General features: G+C 36.7%; 1 protein-coding gene across 11 annotated transcripts in view; it reads left to right on the top strand.

Moving 5' to 3' along the window:
• Positions 1–21,197, top strand: part of AKAP7 (A-kinase anchoring protein 7) — a 108,689-nt gene that overhangs the window by 41,211 nt on the left and 46,281 nt on the right. For all 11 annotated transcript variants that reach the window (XM_019729389.3, XM_019729384.3, XM_019729379.3 and 8 more), the window contains 2 exons: positions 3,536–3,648; positions 20,158–20,305. In XM_019729389.3, coding sequence (XP_019584948.3) covers positions 3,536–3,648; positions 20,158–20,305 — 261 coding nt within the window. The remainder of the gene's footprint in view (positions 1–3,535; positions 3,649–20,157; positions 20,306–21,197) is intronic.

Raw genomic sequence — 21,197 nt, 5'->3', positions numbered from 1 at the left:
AAATGACTTACTAAAACCATTTAAAATGAAATAGTTTAAGCGCATATGGAAATAAGAATCCTTTAAATAGTAATAACATAGGAATGACAAAAACAGTTGTATGGTTTTTATTTCTTTATAGTTATAGATGGCTGAAAAGTGATTCTAAAATGTTATTGAGATTTTTCATATTATATTTGACATAATGTTATTATAGCTTACAGTGGTACTAGAAAGCATCTCCCAACTGGAAACCACAGAAAGAAGTTATCACCTCTTGTTGTGTGGTGTATTGTTTAATCACAAATCAGCCTTTTTGAAGCTGTAGTATAACTTATTATTTCCATTCCATCCATATGCTGAACTAGAATATATAAATTTAGGAATATATTAGGACCACCTAATTTACAGCCGCTTTGAATACCTCAATAAAAAATAAACCTCTTTATGATTATTCTGAAACTATGTATCATGCTATCATATAAAGATCCTTGACAATTTTAGAAAAAGGGAGAAATGGCAAAAGGGAAAAAAGGAGAAAAAAATATTTTCTTTACAAGAAAATATATATGATTAAAAATACATTTTATTATCTGTTGCAGTTTACTTTGAGACAACTTTTAGCAATTTCTTCACATTTTAGGTATATATTTTTATTACATGTTTAAAAGAGTTCACCTGAACAGAATCTCCTATATGAAAATAAATATATATATAAAACTTAAAAAACATAAAACTTCCCAGCACTTAGCATGCTCAATAAATATTTGTTGAATGGATGAAAAAAAAAAAAAAAAGAAAAACAAACAAACAAAAAAACCCCACACAAAAAAAAACCCATATAAAACTGGTAGGATAAAAAAAGTATTGTTTCTTTATTAATTTATTTATTTCAGTGTTCTTTTGTATAGCAAAGTCTTCTAGTACTTAAAATATATTTTAAGAAATTGTTCTTCAGACAACTTGCAGCTTTAGCTGTAAGGTAAATTATATTATTTAGAAACCATTCTTAGCTGACTTTTGAAGGATATCTGATATATTTGCTGTGTGATTTTCTATTTAGTGCTTGAAGGAATGTCTGGGACACTAGGGAGAATTGAACAATCTCTTAAATTATTCATAAGCTTCTCTTCCAGAACATAAATTAACATAGATGAAAAATGACATGGTTTTATTTAGCAAAAACTCTTGTTATCTCAAGAATGATATTTCTATAACCATTACCCAGTACTCTGGCTAAGCAATAGATTGTACTGTTACTAGAAATATAAAGTCAATACTAAGAAATACTTATCAACAATAAGGTGGCATTTTCTTTTTCCCTACCTCTGTGCACCTAGAGAATATATTGTACTAGAAAAACACGTTAATAAAAATTAAATGTACTTTGTAACACATATTATTTAAAATAGTATTGTGAATATATATTCATCATCAATGATTTTGGGCTCAGTGAATAATAAGAACTCTTGGGTGAAAATTTGATGTAACTGAAACCAGTAAATTTGAAAATGTTTCTTTAGACTCAGTTGATAATAAAATTGTTATATCAAATAAAATATGTAAAAACTAATGAATATAGTAATGAACAATACAAATGCCTATTATTTTAGTTTCTGTTAACTCCTTTCCTTATAGCTCTTGTATTTTTTGGTAATTCTGAACATTAAGTCCTTCTGTTTATTGGGCTGAATTCTGTCCCAGAAGATGACAAGATTCATGAAAGCAGGGACATGTTTGCTGTCTTTAGCAGATAATGTGCCTGACACATATGAGAAGTGCTCAGTAAATAAGTGAGCAAATGAATTTTTGCTTTCATACCTTCATACTATTTCTGTTTTCTGGGTTGGTATAAACATGTTGCTAAATTTCTGTCAGGCTCTTGTCTATGTGATAATTCCTCAGATACTTAAAGACTTAGAAAATATGCCCTAATCTACCTTCACTCAGATGTTAGGAACTTCCTAAGTTAGTTCACCATGCTATATGTTAAACCATCAGACATTGCCAGTGTTTGTTTTTGACTTAAAAATCACAGTTTCATATGATTCAGCCTAATATTTTAACTCTAGATCTATTTAAAACAGTTGAGAAATTTGCCAAAATAGAGAGGGCCAAAGCTGGGTTATGACAGGGTAGTTAAGAAAAGGTATACCTATTTGTACTATATATGAGCTAAAAGTTGATAAGTTAATTACAACAGTAATTGTTGTGAATGCACTCTTGTTGTTTTAAAACGTGTATGCTGGACTCTTGTCTTTCTTTCTTGGCTGCCCGATATCTAAACTCTTCCTCACCATATCCCATGTCAGATACATTCTTTCACAGATTCTTGGAGCTAGAAACATGGTCTTGCTTCGGCCCAGACTTTGAATCAGAATCTAGTAACTTGAACAAAAAGAGAACTGTGCCGACTCCATTCTCAGGACAGGTTGTATCATCAGTGGCAACTATCACCAGTCTAAGGCAGGTGGCAGCCGTTCTGGCCCTGTGCGTGCTGTGCACGGTTTCAGTGGTGCCAGCTGCATGATGTAGGGGTGTCACTGGACCTGTTCTCCTCCGTGACTTTGGACACCTCCTGGACTTCACAGCCTTCCAGCCTGGTGCTCCAGTTCTCCCAACGTTCTTATGTAGATTCTTTTCCTGCTCAACTCGGCCAAAGTTGTCATCTGTTGCTTGCACATGAGAACCAGTGTTTTCTTGGCACTTGAATGGTCTATTGCTGAACCTTCTTTATTACCATAGAAGACAGAAGAACAATCATTTGGTGGCAGTGAGTTGCAGCGAAGGGTTTTTCGTAGGACATGCATCACATTATGTGCTGGTCTATGCTCAGCTGAATACTCAAGGGGGACTCTGCCGATCTTTCTCTGTGCAGGTCTCACTTCTCTAGTATTGTGAGCTCCAGATATCTTGGTCTCTCCTACTTTCAGCGCTTTTTCATGAACCCAGTCAGGTGACTGGGCTCCATCTGTGTTTCTCCTCCTTGCACAGAGGCCTAGACTCGAGCATGTAAGCTGGGCAATCAAACGGCTCAACTCATTTGTTTCTCATCTCTCAGGGTTTACTGACTTTCATACCTTGGTGTACAGTGTCTTGCAAACCATTGTTTCATGTATTTTGTCCTTTTGTTGGTTGCTTCAGATGGGAGGGCAAAGGCAAATCTGATTCCTGTTATTCCATCTTGGTCAGAAGCAAAAATTTTAGATATGAAGGATTCCACCTAAACTAGTTTTTTTAATATGCTCGTGGATACCACTGGTATATTCAATGAAAGTCATCATCTTATCAGCAATTATTTCATCTATTAAGTGTTTTCTTTTCAGAGTGTTGCTTTTGTGTGCTTTAACCAAAGTATGAAATCACTGCAGATTTAACTGTCACAAATATGTTTGTTGTCATGCACATTGTGTTTTCTGTCTCTTTAAAAAAAAATCTCAAACAGGTATATAAACTAGTCTTCATTATAAGATAATATATTGGTTTTTGAATAGCCATTTTTATAAAGACAGACGTGTTATAGTAGCATGTTTGTGTTTCTTTTTATTTTCTTCAGAGGCAGCAAAAAGGACATTTCAAGAAAAAGGCATCTTGGCAGGAGAGAGCAGAAGTTTTAAGCCTCATTTGACCTTCATGAAATTGTCCAAAGCACCATGGCTCAGGAAGAAGGTGAGTAGACATTTTTATTGTAAGCCTTGTTTTACCAGCTACACCAGCCTTGAGCACGGTAGGGGGCACGAATGTCATTTGTAGTGGTTTTTGACACCCCTCCACTATAGTTTCCAGGATTCCAGGTCAGTTTGGTTCCAATTCCCAAGGATGCTGGGTTGGCTCACGAGCCTCCATGGAGACTGTACCACCTGTTCCATCCTTTGCCACTGTGGCTATTAGCTGTATACGCTGACCAACACTTACTGTTGCTTCGTCTGTTACCACATATGCTTCATTCTTCCAAGAGCCATGAGGTGGTACCAGGGTTTGTTTTTCTTTTCTTTTCTTTTCTTTTCTTTTCTTTTCTTTTCTTTTCTTTTCTTTTCTTTTCTTTTCTTTTCTTTTCTTTTCTTCTTTTCTTTTTTTGCTGCTTTCTTTGCTTTTGGTTGTTTGCAGCCTGCCGCTCTCCAAGCTTCTTCCCCTGGCCAGTATACACTGGTGCTGCTCACGGCAACTGGGTTGTTTAAGGGGGAACAAGCTTTTTAACCCCTTTACATAGCTCTTTCAAGGTTTCCAAAAGACTACCTTACTCTTTCAGTGATTGTTTCCATTGAGGGCTTGGAGCAAGTTTTCCTGGGACTGGGAAAGAGAGTAACTGAGGGGACCCCTGAACTTCAAAATGCTTCTCCCTGAGGATGGTCAACAGGGACACAAGCCAAGGGACATGTCTCTTGACTTCTCCTGTCTCTGGATGACTCTCTGCCTTCCCAGGCCACCCCTTCCTTTCTCAGATGTTGGGATAACTTTTGACTTTCTTCTGGATTCATGAGCATTTCTCTTGGAATCTTAAGGGCACCCTTCACTGTTTTTCCCATTTCAGCCTAGGGAGTTTCTCATGCAAGTTAAGACACCTGCTGACCTGCTCTGATAGACCAGAGTTTGGGAGATGGGCATGCAGATTAGTGTTCGCTCCTGCTCTCCATGACCCTTGGCTGCAGTTAAGACTGATTTGCAGTTCTGTAAGTGAAGGTCAGGTTTATTAGTAAGTAGATCTTCTTTCTGAATTTGGCACATTTTGTATTTAATGTCTCTGTGCTTAGATAGTCTTTTTGGTCCTTTTAAAACATGTTTTGGAGTGATTGGCCATCCTGTGCTTCTGAGTTTTCTACAAACTATTGTAAATATCTTGAGATATTGTAAATATTTTTGAGGAAAGGAGATCTTGCGTGTTTTTGTTATAACTATGCCCCTAATCCAACAATAACTATATATATCATGTGCCACTCCAGAATATTTAAGTAAAAATAATTTGTGTAAATAATAGATTTTGAAAATTGGATGGTTAACAACTGACAAAATTTGTAGACTGACAGTTTACGTTTTCACTCGTTATCTTTCTTGTTTTGCTTTCAAATGGATTGTCCTCCTCCCAGTGGTTTCAAACTTCATCACAGAATTGACAAATCAGTGGTGAAGGTAATAATCCACATTTCCATATGTTTCTTTTTCTTTACAATATTAACATTGAAATTAGAGCACCCAAGGACATTTATTATAAAAAGGAATATTTAAACTACTCTAGAATCTCAATTTGGATATTTCAGACTGAATTTAAATGATTCCTTGGCAGCAGTTAATGTCACAGACTCTGCTCTCTTACTTTACAGAAACGGATATGAGACTAAGAAAGGTTAAATGGCAAAGATGAGGTCACATTCTCCTCCGCGCAGAGCCCTGTGTAGAATCCATCTTACCTCATTCCCAGTCTCGTGTTTTTCCCTTCCACCTGCCACGTCCCCTTCATCAAAATTAATTTCTGTACGTGAGGAGCTCCCTGGTTCAAAGCATATTAATTCAACAAATCTTTGAGTGCCTACTATGTGCCAGACACTGAGTGCTGGGCTTAGTTGTGATCAAAACAGTGCTTCCTTGGATGGTGTATAAACTAAATCAGACTGTACATTTTAAAAAATTTTTAATTTTTTTAAAAAACGTATTTTTATTATTTTATTTTATTTTTAAGGAGGGCACAGCTCACAATGGCCCATGTGGGGATCGAGCCAGCAACCTTGTTAAGAGCACCGTGTTCTAACCAACTGAGCTAACCGGCCACTGCTCACTGCTGCCCTTTTTTTTTTTTTTTAGATTAGAATGCTTAATATTTAGAAAATAAATTATGACCATTCTGCTTTTAAGAAAGCCAAGTAAGAATTATCATTGTTTTAAAATTTATGGAATGACTCTGTTTCTGTACTACTATGCTATTCAGTGTTTTTGAATGCTTAAGAAAGTATAGCTTAAACTTTGGGATTCATGAGTCACCTGGGGTGCTTGGTGAAGCTGCAGATGTCCGCTCTCTAACATCAGATCAGGAGTTGGATGGACTTAAAAACCTTGGCTTTTGCTGTCCTGTAGTGCCACAGCTGATTCTGATCAGAGGATCTGCAGAGTAGTACAGTAAGTCCCCACATGTCTGTAGGTTCTTAGAACTTAAGCGATGTAATGAAACCAATTTTCCGACAGGCTAACTGACACAAGCATGAGTAAAGTTCCTGTGGCATCTCATCAACACTGTAACGAAAATATGTTATTTGAGGACCTGCAGGCTTAAGTAAATAGCCAGCATTTTCTTTATGCAGCAAATCATTGGTTTCACTGTAAAAGTTAAAATCAATATGAAAAGGTGGCATATGTAACAGTGGGTTTTTATTATGCTGTGTCATTTGGAATGCAGATTATTTGAAAATATATGGCTCTTTGGTCTTAACTTTTTTACATTTCCAACTATCTGTTCTCTCAGCACTAATTGTCTTCTGGGTTTTTATTCCTGTCCATTTATTTATAAGGGAGTAGTCACTGATAAAGTCAGTAATGGAATGTATTCCTAGCATTCAGTGTTATTTATTTATTTAGATTGATAATGAAATGAGATGAGAGAGAGAAAGGTGCGTAAAATAATAGGATTTTTTTTTTTACTCAAATATTAGGAAGTTTGTCTCATTTCAAGTACTTTTTCTTTTCACTTTAAGTGTTATTTTAAGTATGAACCTATTAGGTGAATGTATACTCACTGTTAACAATCCAAATACATACAAACCATAGAGTGAAAGATAATTTTTTTTCCTCATTACCATCCTGCCATCCCTTTTTTCCAATATAATTTCTCTCTCTGTAGATTACCACTACTAGTATATCCTCCTGACTTTTCCTGTACACTGCAAATATATATATAGGTACATATACATGCATATAATTTCTTTAAAACAGAAATAAATATACTGTGGACCCTTGAACAACACAGGTTTGAACTGCACAGATTTTTTTCAATAAATACTGCAAATCTGTTTTCCTAATAACATGATTTTCTTAATAACATTGCATTTTCTCTAGCTTAATGTATTATAAGGATATAGTATGTGATACATATAACATACAAAACATGTATTAATCAACTGTTTTTGTTATCAGTAAGGTTTCCAGTCAACAGTGGGATATTAGTAGTTAAGTTTTTGGGGAGTCAGAGTTATATGCAGATATTTTCCATTGTGCAGGAGGTAGGAGGTCAGTATCCTTTACTCCTGCATTGTTCATGGGTCAACTGTATATTATTTTGATTGACCATAGTTTATTTTCCCTTTAATGAATATTTATGTTGATTTGTTTCTTTGCTACCACAAACAATACTAAAGTGAACACCCTTGTTCATTTTTCTTTGGGTAGATAGACCAGTATTTCAAAAACCCAGTTCCTTGAAGTGGCATTCCAAGGTCAAAGGGTACTATACATTTTAACTTTTTAAAAACACTGCAAATTATGTTTTAAAACAATAGTGTCCATTTATACTTATAGCCACAGTGTATGAGATGAACATTTTTAGGATAAACTTGAGGAAGGAGGACCATCGACAATTATGAATTGTGGCTTACAAATTGGTAAGCTCTTTGACCTGTAATTAAACAATTCCCATAAAAAACATTAAATATTCATATTCTTGAAGAAGTCCATGTTGCTGAGATTATGCTATATATGTAATTTTTATTGAGATATAATTGACACATAACATTGTGTAAGTTTAAGGTGTATGAGTATATATTACAAAATGATTCCCACAATAAAGGTAGTTAACACATCCATCACCTCCATAATTATCATTTAAAAGAAGAAATTCTTTATTTATAAAGATGTTTACTAAACTATTACCTATAATAAGGAAAAATTAGAGATAACTTCCATAACAATAGGGGTATGTTTAAGTCAATTATGGTAAACCATATAAATGATGTAAGAAAGTATTAAAATAGATACTTATAAGTACTGCATAATAGCATAAAAAGGAAAATAAAATGTAGACTATGTATTATTATTTTGTTTTGTTCTTGATTTATTGTTTTGTTTTTCTTTGTATTTTTTAATTAGTTTCAGCATACAAAACAGTCTGATAGTTAGACATGGCTGTATATTATATTTAAAGTATAAAAATAGTTTCCTTGGGTTTGTCTCGAACACACCTTAATGTACTTCAGTGTATTTTGGACATAAAAAGTGGGTTCCCTTTTCTGGAAGATCAGTGAATAAAGCTGACCTTAATGATGTAGCTCATGAATTTTTATGGTAGATCAGTGACTAGAGCTGACCTTTATGCCACTCGGCATAGGCGTGTATAGTAAATCCCCCTTGACATACTCAGGGTTCGTGCCTTGGTTGAGTTGAGGTTTTCTGAGGTTCTGAGTAATAGTGGAGCGTTGGTGGGCTGAACTTGCAATGAAGTGGTGATGGGCAAATTAGCTTTTCCATGACAGTTCCTGAGTGAGGAAAAGCCTCTAGATATAGGAAATATGAAGGTTTTCTACTATCGTGAGGAGAGTTCCTTGAGTTTGTGGTATGGATAGGTGGTGCACAGTGCAAGTGTTTAGGAAAGAGCTAATGACGTCTCCCACTAACATGTTCTGATTTGAGGGTTGATGCCTAGTGGTGTATTCCTTTTATTTTGATATAAGCTGCTAGAAGGTTGTCTGTGTCATTTTTTTGTATTGAGTAGATACTGGTGTACTCCTAAGATACTTGTGGGTAGACATGGTAATTATTGGTAAAAGAGTGTTCTGGGTAGAGGAGTGCTGTAGATCATCGTAGGCAAATTATGAGGTACTAAGATGATCCATTCATTATTATTTACAGGAGCTATAATCAGTTATTCTGTAATAGTACTTCAGTTGATTTTTTTCACCATATAATGTGTTGTTTTTTTAGTGACCTAAAAAACCGTTATCCATGTGGACATAAAAAATACAAAAAGAATCAAAGTTAGTTATAATTGGTCTGTTCGTGAAAGTAAAACATCTCATTGACATAAAAGATGTGTGAACAGATGTCTGGTGCAGGGGATGAATTTTCCCCACCACTGGGATGGTCATGGAGATCTAATGTGAGGATTTCCCAATAGTGTGCAGCGTTGGCTGCAGAAGTCCCTGGGCTTCTGGGGTACCATCTACTTGTAGGCACCTACTTGCAGGTAATACAATTCAGTAGAAGTAACCAAAAGCCTAGTGGGATAACCAAAAGTTTCTATAGATTGTGTTTAGAATTTTGAAAATACAGAATCTCTCCTTCAGATTTCCTGATAGGGGACTTTCTCTGCTACAGCGTATTCTGGTCCCAAACTTGAGTACTGAGTTTTTGAACTCAGATTCTGGGAAACATAAGATTTATCTTGACAATTACACACTTTTCTGATACCACGAGGCATTTAGTCAATGTGTTAGTTTTGCATATTTTCAGTTTTGTAAAATTCCAGCGGGGTATATCACGTAAGAGAATATGGAAGGTAGTTGTGTATTTTGGAGCTATTTTGATTATCACTATGTTTTCAAAGTTGTAGTTTTTTTATTTCATTAAATGAATGCCTCAGAAAATCTTATTAAATTAGTATGTCTCTGAAGTAGCGTCTAAAATTCAAGTTAGTTGTATAGTTTCCATATAATATATTTGTTTCACATGATTAGTCTGCTACTTACTCAGCTACATGCTTCTCATGGTACATTTTTTTCAATTTATTTTTCTCTTTGAGTCACCTTGTATTTCTGTGATTTAAACATTGCAGAAACTGCTTGGTTAGAAGTGTATGCTAACACTTGGTGGCGGAAGAAGACCATTTTCAAATCAAATAAGTGTCTTAATGCAGATCTAGATTCCTCAAGAAATAAATGTGGTCTTTTCATGGATAGATCAGTTGTTTTTAATGCATAAATTATTTCCTGGGCTTCTTAGACAGCTTTCTTGATTTATGACTTTCAAATTGCTAATGTAATACTTAAACTATCAAAGCCATAGTTTATTAATTGGTGCTTCCTTGCAGCAGTTCTTCAGAGTCAGACAATGAGAGAAGTTTGGAATGAAAGAAATGATCTTCTTTGAAATTGTTAGTTATTTGTCACTTGAACTGGTTTGTTTTGAGTACAGAGTTTGATATGCACAAAGCAAGGATGGAGGGTGGTTGGTAATTGGACCATATGATGAAGTTGAGAGGAAGTAGGGAATAGGCAGTCATCAATAGGAGTAGTAATGGAAAGTAGAAAAGGAGAGCGTGTGGATAAGATTCTGTTCTGATGGTACAATTAAGGGGAAAACCCAGTCCCTGAATTGTTTTGTGATTGAATATACAAGACCGAGATTGTAATGAAGTTCAGTTGGCTGAATCCCAACCTTCTGCATCCTTCCCAGGCCAGGACCGTCTGCTATCATCTTTCCTCACCTACTATCGTTATGTTCTCTTATGTATCTATCAGCACATTTTCTCAGGAATTTGTTAACTAGCTTGGTGTAATTTGGCTCCCACTCACTTATAATGGGCCTTTAAACCATTTCAAAACTCAGGAGTACTAGATTATTCTTTCTCAAAGGAGTCTCTGTAATAAATTTGAAGAAGCATAAGTTTCTTGTTTGAGCTCTGTTGTTTAGTCCTGGACAAATCTCATAACCTCTCTTAACCTCTGTTTACTCATAGTGAAAGGAGGAGCTTGGTCTTAAAGACTCTTGGCTCCTATGCTGTTCTGAAATGTCTGTCAGGTGAGCATTTTGACCAAATAGGCTAATTTGGCTTCACGTAGAACCTTTCTTTTTTTAAACTCAGATTGGCTTTCTTGTATGCATGGAGGGAGAATTACAGAAACACAAGGTCTTTGAGTACTGATAGGAAGATAGATGGTGACAATTTAAATCTGTATTTTTCTACCTCTTCTCCTGGAAATCTTATAGAACAATAAAGACAATGGGGAAAATATCACAAACCTCACTGTCAGTGAAACTAGGAGATAGAAAAATCTATACCAAATTATGTGCAAGCATGTCCAGAAGCAGCTGGGCCCCGCAGGACTTGCGTGACAATTTACTTTAGGGTGGGGAAGACTGTAGAGTGAGGAGCAGGCCTGTTGGTGACAGAGCTCAGAAATCATCAGCAAATTTTCACTCCCAGATAGCGAGGGCTCCACTACACTGTACGAAGGCACGGAAAGCGTGAAAGGGGGCCCAGAGGAGATCAATCACAGGAAGCACTACTTTCAGAAGCGGAGGGGAGTACCTCCAGATACGATGAAGGAACTCGTGGCTGGTGATAGACAGGCAGAGCAAGCCAGCTTTTTCTGGGGCCCATATTATTAAGAATAGTTCATCACTAGCAAAAGAGGAGGAAGCCTTGAGCAGAGCAGCCTGGAAGACTACACTGCCACTTTCTTCACCTGGTACCGAAAAGAAGGCACTTTAGATGCCCTTGGTATCAGTGAGCCTTTATTATTCCAGACAAAAGTTTGTCTTAAAAAAAATATCCTGGGCAGCTGGATGGCTCAGTTGGTTTAGAGTGCTAGCTCTTAATAACAGGGTTGACGATTTGATTCCCACATGGGTCAGTGAACTGCGCCCTCCACAACTAGATTGAAGAAAACAAGCTGTCGCTGAGCTTCCAGAGGGGCGGCGGGATGGCTCAGTTGTTTAGAGCGGGAGCTCTCAACAAGTTTGCTGGCTCAATTCCCGTATGGGACGGTGGGCTGTGCCTCCTGCAACTAAAGATTGAAAATGGCAACTGGACTTGGAGCTGAGCTGCGCCCTCCACAACTAGATTGAAGGATAATGACTTGGAGCTGATGGGCCCTGGAAAAACACACTGCCCCCACAAAAAAAAAAAAAAAAAAAAAACAAAACAAAAAAAAAAAACACAAAAAAAACTTAAAAAAAATATATATCCTTGGTACAAGATGAAGCAAATTATTTTAGTAATCTATTCCTGACGCTTTCAATGCCAAATTATTTAATTACTCATAATTTTTAGTTGTTTTGAGTCTCTTTTTATATTACCAGGTACCGTTAGATCTCAGGCTATATACTATGGAATTCTCCTTGGATTTTTCTTATTTAAAATTCAGTAAATACAACACATCACATCTTTTTTTTAATCTTTTTGTTTAAGTAAAAATTATATGAAATCTGCTGTGAGATTGAATTAAAATTTCTTCTGAGATATTCTAGGTGCTGTTAGTCAACTATGTCATCTATTGTGGGTCAAAGAGCTCTGTTTATACCTAGTGACTTCACTTAGGTTTCTAGTACATATTTCACCTTCATGCTGTTGTTTATTTCCATACATCGAAAATACTAAATAAGTTTACCATTGTTTAATGTTATCCAGGAATGGATAACAAAATAAGTGAAAGGACTTGTATTACCGAGCACCTTTCTTCCTTGATCCGTTTCCTAACCTGTACCACAGTTAATGTAAATCTTAGTGTCATTATTGCTTTCCCACTTCCTCACTCAGTTCTTGTGAAAGTCCCTTATTGGGAGGGACAACTTTCTCTGTTAGGTAGGGCCTTCTGTCCTAACTGGTGTGCAGGGAATATGTCTGGGCAGTTGAAGAAGACGAGATCGGTGAAGGAAGGTGTTTTGTTGAGATGGGGAGTGAGAGGGAGAGGAAGGAAGAGTGTTGAAGGGGGGAGAGTCAAGGAATTTGATTGTGCATAATAAAGTGGGAAATTAAGCAGTTACTAGATGAATAGGAGCGGGATGAGCTACAGAAGCTGTCTAGGTCTTCCTTGCTTAACATTACAAGGCTAGAATTAGTGTACAGATGAACCTAAACTCTTTCGCCAATGTGCAGTCAGTCCCTTTTACAACATCCAGGTGTTTAACTCTTATTTGGATTGTATCTGGGGCTATGGATGATTGTATCTGTCTGTAGAAAAGTTGACCAATTTAGGTAAATGGTTCCATATTTCTGACCTCTATGCTAAAAAAAGCAGAACTCATTCAACCACACTGTAAGTGTGTAGCAGTATATAGGTCAGTGTTATAGGACAAGCTAAAATTGTTTCTAAGGATTTTTCTGTGAGCTTATTTCTGAATGATCTTCTGCAGAACAGCTTCGTTGTCCTATTTCATCGCTGCGATCCTGAGACTTTTTTATGCCAGTGGCTAGCTGGCATTGCTTAATGTTGGAAAGTTTTTTGTTTGTTTGTTTGTTTTTTTAAAGATTTTATTGGGGAAGGGGAATAGGACTTTATTGGGGAACAGTGTGTACCTCCAGGCCTTTTTCCAAGTCAAGTTGTTGTCCTTTCAATCTTAGTTGTGGAGGGTGTTGTTCAGCTTCAAGTTGTTGTCCTTTCAATCTTAGTTGTGGAGGGCACAGCTCAGCTCCAGGTCCAGTTACCGTTTTCTAGTTGCAGGGGGCACAGCCCACCATCCCTTGCGGGAGTTGAACCGTCAACCTTGTGGTTGAGCGACACATTCCAACCAACTGAGCCATCCAGGAGCTCAGCGGCAGCTCAGCTCAAGGTGCCTTGTTCAATCTTAGTTGCAGGGGGCGCTGCCCAACTTCCCTTGCGGGACTCGAATTGTTGAACCAGCAACCTTGTGGCTGAGAGCCCACTGGCCCATGTGGGAATCGAACCGGCAGCCTTCGGAGTTAGGAGCATGGAGCTCTAACCGCTTGAGCCACCGGGCCAGCCCCAATGTTGGAAAGTTTTGATTAGAAGGGAAGATACTGCATGGAAGGAGGAAAACAGATTAAGTTGTAAGTGTATAGATCATATTGGGTGAGAAATGTTGAGGTGAGGGATATTTTGTGTTTATAGAACATAAATTCTTTAGTTTATAGAAATAAATGGTTAAGTTGATGAATTCACGAGAACATGTCATTATTTGCTCCAAAGAGCAAAATGTTAGGAAAACACATGTGATAGGGAGGAACAGGCTGTGGTTTGTTTACATGTGAGTGACCACGAGACTGTGAGCCAAGAACACACTGAAGTTTGATCAAGGAGAGTTAAAAGTCCAGCTGAGATTGAGCTGTATAGAAAACATTCCTGGACGCCTTAGTTATAAGACTCTTCCTTTGTTTCCTCGTGATGAGAAAAGCCACCTGCCAACATAATATTATATGGCCAAAGAGCATATGACCTGTCCTGTCATACCCGAGAAGGCTTGAGGGGGGAATGGAGGGTTTTGCTAAGTAGACAAAGAATGAGCTTGTATGGGGTAGGCTGTGTTGTAAGTGTTCCAGTGAGCCTGCAACCTTGAGAACCTGTTGGGTACCATTGACCTGTTACTTCTCCAGTTCGTATGTCATTAGTCAGTATGAATGAACTAAATGTTTGTGGACTGAAGCCATGCTCTTCCTCTGTTTTGTTTGATGCCAGCACCTCCTGGAAAGAAACTCCAGGTCCACAAAGCAATACAGCCTATTGTCTGGGTGGCTTTTGTGGAGTGGCCTGAGCTGTTAGAAGCTGTATATCACCTTCATCTGTGACTGCTTTCCTTTCCACGTGATGCCACCGGGGAGCATTCAGCCTCTCTCAAAGTGCTTGTATAGGGAGAAGGAGATTAAAAACAAATAGTTCTAGCAGTGAGGTTTCTACCTGTTAGTTGCTGAAAGATGTAACGTTATAAATGTTCGATGCGATGCTGGGATAAAGAGTTTCTACTTTTCCTCTCCCCAAAGCCTCAAGATTAAACAAGGCAGTAGAGCTGAAAGCAAGGTTTTAAATAGAGGGCTGAGGAGATGGCCTACCTAAAGCACTTCCTGGTGTGCTGCATAGATGCTTCAGCATAAAGTAAAATGAAGAAATACTGTATACTCAAATAAACAGCTGGATTAAAAAGTGCGGGCAATCTCTGCCAGGATTTTACTTGATTATCTTTATATTAGAAATATAAGAAGAGATCTTTTTACAGGATGGATTATTTGGATTTTTTTTCTTTGTATAAGCAGCATCTATGAATTCTCATCTCCTATGAAATTCATTTAACATAGACATGTAATTCTCACTTGATTTATTAACATTAATGCAGAATATTAGAGGCAGGTATTTTAGAATGCTAGAAGATTCCTGAAATTTTCACGTTGGTTTTAGAAATATGATAGAATATATGATCATATCTTAAGTATGATTAATATTCTTAGAATTTTCTTGTTTTCAAGTAAATAGTGAAGAGCGTGAATATTGCCAGTCTGTTCCTTTCAATTTACTGTGTTTTCCACTTATCCCCAATCTGAATCCAAACCCTATCTCTTACAAGCTGTATGTCCTTCTATAAGTGACCCAATTTCTCAGTGATTCAGTTTCCTTCTCTGGGGAGAATATGGTACCATTCTCTTAGGGTTATTGTGATTATCAAATGAGTTATAAGTTCTTAGAGCAATGCCTGTACATAGTAAATACTATGTATTTTCTATTATGGTTATACAGACAGTAGATAGCATCAATTTTTTCAGATTGGTTCAAAACATGAGCCAAGTACCATTGTCTTCGCTGTCACTTTTCATCACTCCTTCCTTTTTTGTCTCTAAACATACAGACAGGCACTAGACAGAGTGTCAGGGCCTCAACCAGGGGGATCAGGCAGAACCCAGCCCCATAAGCTGGCACAAGAGTGGCAGAAAGAGGGAGACGGGAAGGCTGCTAGGAGCTTCTCACCCAGGGGTGCTGGATACTGGAGCTGGTCACCACGCTGTTCTAGAGCCCATTGGCTGGTGCGGTGAAGACTCCACTTTCCATCCCTGTCAAAAACAGGCTTGGGTGGAACTGAGCCTGAATGGGAAGGGCCTCCGTCTTCCCGACTGAGGGGCTTAGGGAGGACTGCCGCTGAGGAGGTAGTCATGGGGTCTCAGCGCAAACCATAGTGAAAAATGTAGTTATGCCAAGAGATGAAGAGGTCAGTAAGAATTATAAAGAGAAGGCCCATGTCGACATGCAGTGGTTTGTATCACCAATATGTAACTTTTCATCAGGGGCGGTGATCATAAAAAGTGATTTTAGTTTTTTTAACCAATATCATATGACTAAAGATGCATAACCATTTTCCACTTACGAAAATGAGTGTTAAAGATTGCTAGTCCTCTTTAACCAGCCCCAAATGACAAGCCAGTTTGGTTTGGCTCTTAATTGACCTGAATTTTGGTATCAAATCATTATCACAGGAAATGTACATTTCTTTTATAGCCACTGCATGACAGGAATAAACTATTGGAAAACACAGCAGAGCTCTAGGAATGTCAAGCTTTCCATCAGTAGGATACATAATCCCTTTGTCTGATATGCAGCCTGTTTACATTTTCATTATGGAAGCTGTGATTATTATAAACAGATAACAGGTCACAATAAAAACTTATCTTCGGTTATAAAAAAGCCTTAATCTTCTTAATAATATTGGCATTTCATCATTCCTCTGATCTCAACAACTTTTTTCTGGAGGTTAAAGATGGATTATAAGTAGTTTATCTTTCAGAACCTTCAGAGAATGATTTCCACATTCAGATTGTTGACTAATGTGAATTTTTGTATTTCATGGAGCTTTACTTCCTGTATTAAAAATAGAATTGAATGCATAGTAACATAAGTCTGAGCCCTCTTTGGTACATATTAAATTATCCACATCATTTAGCTAAATGTAAATGATATGGTGAGTGCTTCCCGGGTAAATAATTTCCATCACGTATCAGATGCAGCCATTAGATGATTCTAAAAATACTACTTATCATGCTCTCAGTGACATTTTTCCTGTGTTGGCTGTTTAGGTGCCAAGTTACAATCAAGAGTGAAGTTCCTCAGGGTTTCATGGTACACTGTATTAGAGGTTGTCAGCTACTTTGAATATTATTGATAATTCCCCCTAAACTGTGACTAAAGCTAGGCCAAAAGGAAGTGAAACGTCAGTCATTTCTAATGATTAATGAAGACATTTGAAAAGTTTTTCTGTTTGATATTTCTTGCCACTGATTTATTGTTTCAAAGTCTGATATCTTGTATTTAACTTCTGTTTAAACCCTTAAAAATATACTCTGTCCCTGGTAGGTCCAAGACAAAAATAATTTTCACACATAGGAGGAGACAATCATCAAGCATATTCAGAATTCCAGGGTTGCAGCATTCTTAGCGTGGTTTTAGTGAAGACACCATACATATTATTTGTCTACATTTGAAATAACCTCAACTCTCTTAGCCTTTACAAAGGTCAATTTTTCTTGGCTTTGACCATTTCGTGATTTTCTTTGAGCTCTCCTAATGTGTTATACCTCCATCGATCTTTAAATGACAAGGCCTTGGAAAGGGTATGGCCTATGAAGAAGGGAAACAGAATAATTTGGGGGAGTCTAAAACCTGGAAATTACGCCATCATCCAGCCTTTTTTAGCTTTAAAATATAACCTTGCAGGGTGATTTCTCTGGGACTATTTTGGCAATCCAATGATCCATTCAGAAAATAGGAGACTTTGTAACTTTATTCTAAAGGAGAACCAATTTTGATGTATTCATTTATTTTCTTAGAATGCTAGTCCTTTTTTTAATTATGAAAGAAAAACAGCACCTGCTGCAGCTGGATGGAGAGAGTCAGATAGATTTTCCTAGAAAAAAAATATATTGCCATGGGACAAAGAGCCTGAAAAAACGAAATATACTGCCAAAAAAATTCCCCAGAGAACAAAGATCATGCTAATATTATATATCAGACAAAGCAGATTCTTACCTATTTCTAGATATTTTATTATTGAAGATGTTTTCTAATCAGAGTTTATAATTTTAGTGCCTCCTAAGGCCTCATGCCTCTTTGAACCACAGCTCTCTCTCTAAATTATGAGTTAAAAATTAATTCCATTTCACTCTCTAGTAAAAATTAACTCCTTCAGGCTCATGTTAGAAGTCATCTGTGAACAATTCTTGCAAAATAGTTGGTGCTTCCTTTTTCCTAAAATTACATTAATTCACCTAGCATTTTAGTCTGTCTTATGTTTCCCTTATTTCTTACTTAAAAAAAAAAAAAGATATCTTACAAAACTGAAATGGAGATTATAGTGAGTGGGTAGCCAGTGCTGGCATTGGTATCTTGAAAACTTAAGGTCTTTCTTTTTCCACTAAGTTATCACTAGTCTTCTGTCTGGTCTAAGGGACTGATCTCCCTCCCACCCCCAAGTACACACACACACTCACACACACACAGGCATTTACTATATTTCACTGTTTTAAGCACTCTTATAAATTCACTTATTTAGTCCATATACACGTTGAGGTAGGTACTATTATTAACCTCCTTTTATAGTTGAAGAAACTGAAGTGAAGTGACATGGCTGAAAAATGGCAGAGCCAGGGTTTGAACTCACAGTCTGACTGTTCCTCAGCATTACTTAGCACAATGCTCTACGTCTCTCTTAAGGCAGTCTACTCACCAAATCAGAAGAAATCCACTCGATTTCATTCTTATTGAACCCTGAATAAATAGCGTTTGATGTTGTCAACACCCTCTTCTTGAAACTTTATCCTCTTTTGCACTTGTGGCAATGACTTATGGAGCATGGCTGCTTGTCAAGCTCTGTTCCAGGCACTGGCGGCATTTCAGTGACTAAAAATCAGACAAAAATCCTTTTCTGTGTGGAGCTTACATTCTAATGGGGAGAGACAATGACAGACAGCGAAGAGTAAATACAATAAAATAAGTTATGTACTATGTTATGTAATGGTAACATAGATGGGAAAAGCTGTGGAAAAGTATACAAAAATGCAAAGAGAGAAAGGTAGAGAGGATCTGGGAGTACAAATGAAGTGATGGACAGGTGAGGATCTATTCAGAAAGTAGCATTTGAGCAAGGAGTTAAAGGAGATGGGAGATGGGTTATGAGGATATCTGGGGGAAGAACATTCCAGGAAGAGGGGAGAGGCAGTACAAAGGCTTTGAGGTGGGCTTGTGCCTGGTGTGTTCAAGGAAGTGCAAGGTTAGGGAGTCTGGAGAGGGGGAAATGGAGAATAGTGAGAGACCCAAGTTCAGAGGGGGCAGAACAGAACCTCGTAGGGTGTTCTGGGGAATTTGGCTCTTTGACAGAAATGGGGACCCTTTGGAGAATTATCAAATTAGCTGGTTATCAAATAGTTCAACCACATTTCTACATTAAAAAAAAAGGACTCTTTTGCCTAGGAAAAGCAAAATACATAACAAAATTATAGTAGTAGCAGTTTGGGGTGATTTGATTTAAAACTTTTTGTTTTTATACCTCTAATTTACTTTTTTTTTTTTTTTTTGCAGTACATTTTGTGACTAACAAGGGAAAAGATGTATATAAATTATGCTTTAGTAAGAGTTATATAAATATGATTTGAAAATAATATATAGCATAGAAAAAACTTGAAGGATATACACCCCAGTGTTAATCATGTATTTAATATATAGAGCAGAGTCACGAAAGATTTTTCTTTTCTTTTTTTCTAGAGTCTTCATAGTTTCTAATTTTTAACAAGTGACAAGTATTGCCAGAGCAATATAAAAAAAATGATGACTTGAAAGGAAGGGTTCATACATGGTCAGCAGTAAACTTTGTAAAGTACTCATTTGGGGACTATGAGACTGGGTGCAGGACTGTTGGTATAGCACAGGGTAGGGGAGTACATTCTTCCTCTTTTGGGAAACTACAGAGGTACCACGGGCATCCCACTGTAATTTTTCAACCAGCCCTCATCCTGCTATGAAAGACACTGAGAGTAAAGAGGAGGGGTAGGTAGAAAACTTGGAAGATCCACTGACTCCCTAACGCCAACCCAAATAACCTTTAATTGTGTTTCAGATGATTCTTACATAAAGAGTTTAAGAATTGCATCCATTTTATTAAAACATTTTGCACATTATACAATGTCAAGATAAATACCACTTTTTCAAAAGTCACCCATTTCTCCACTGTTGTTGGAAAGGATTACTCTTTCCTTGATGTCTCAAATTTCAACTTGATACATTGTTTCCGAAGCTTAAAGTATATGAGGTTTTGAATGTTGCCAAATTTAAACCGAAAACTTGAACAATTTTTTTAAATACAACTCATTCTAGGCAGAGACTCTAAAAACAGCTTTACAACAATTTTATGGTACCAATTTTCAAATGCCTGTAAGCAGTAACTGTATACCAAAATGTAATGTCAGATTCTAAATAAATGATATAGATATAAACTGGCTGCCTAGATGAAATGACTGATTGATGTGATCATGTGATTTTGTTTTGTCATTTCAAGGGAGTGAAAAAAATAGACCCCAAATTATATGAAAAATTTATCAGTCACAGATTTGGAGAAGAAATGGTCCATCGCATCGATCTTTGCTCCATGGCAAAGAAAAAGCAACTTAATGGTTATTATCACTGTGAGTCTTCAATTGTGATTGGTGAGTGCCTTTAAAAGTATCTGTTAGCTTTATTTTGATTTCTTTAGTCTCATTTTATTTTGGAAATATTTAGTACGAGTTGTATATGTTTTTCTCAATGACATATTTTCCTATTAATAAATACTATGTTTTGGGAATAATGCATTGAAAATTTTGTGGAACATATTTAGTATTTATATGTATCAGTCAAGATTTCAGTATGTATACTTTTTCTACTTTTGTGCCTTAAAAATAATTATAATGAAGTCTTGAAATGTTGATTCAAAATGCATTTCAGTTTAATTTTATTTCATGAATATGGAGAAAACATTTTCTCCCATGAAGGCTTACATGACCACACGAGGCATTATCATGTTTGCTGTTCTAATTAGGAATAGAATGTCCCAAGCAAAACTTTCACTCTGAAAAGAGAAAACCTTTGTAGGTGGTCTGCAAAGATTGAAAACTTGTCCTTCAGTTTTTTCCCTAAGGGAATCATGTTTTGAGGGGAAACAAAGATTCATACATAAATGCTTCTAGCATTTAATCAGGGAGATGGTATGTGATGAGACAGACTTGTACACAATTACGAGCGTCATATGTTTCCAGGTGAAAAGTGTGCACACCAAATGAAAATTTTTTTAAAAACCAGAACAGGGCTCTCTCTCATCATTTGCAATGTGAATATATTTCAAAGGAGCCTTATCTGTTAGGATTCAAATTTACTATGTCAAATTAGGCACTATTCTTAGAAAATTGTGAACTTGAAGACAACCTAATTTGTACACTTTTGAAGTAACGTGAAAATTCTCAAGATAAATACATGCTTCTAAATATTTCAAGATCTTCAACCAGAAGAATTTCTCTACACTTCAGCTTGAAGAATAACTATGGAAATATATGTCCTGAAAGA

This window comes from Rhinolophus sinicus, chromosome 2 (assembly GCF_057876585.1).
Source record: "Rhinolophus sinicus isolate RSI-liver-muscle chromosome 2, RSI-T2T, whole genome shotgun sequence".
In the NCBI taxonomy this organism is placed as follows: domain Eukaryota; kingdom Metazoa; phylum Chordata; class Mammalia; order Chiroptera; family Rhinolophidae; genus Rhinolophus; species Rhinolophus sinicus.
The sequence above is the reverse complement of the archived record's forward strand: the minus strand, read 5'-3'. Positions and strand labels throughout refer to the sequence as shown.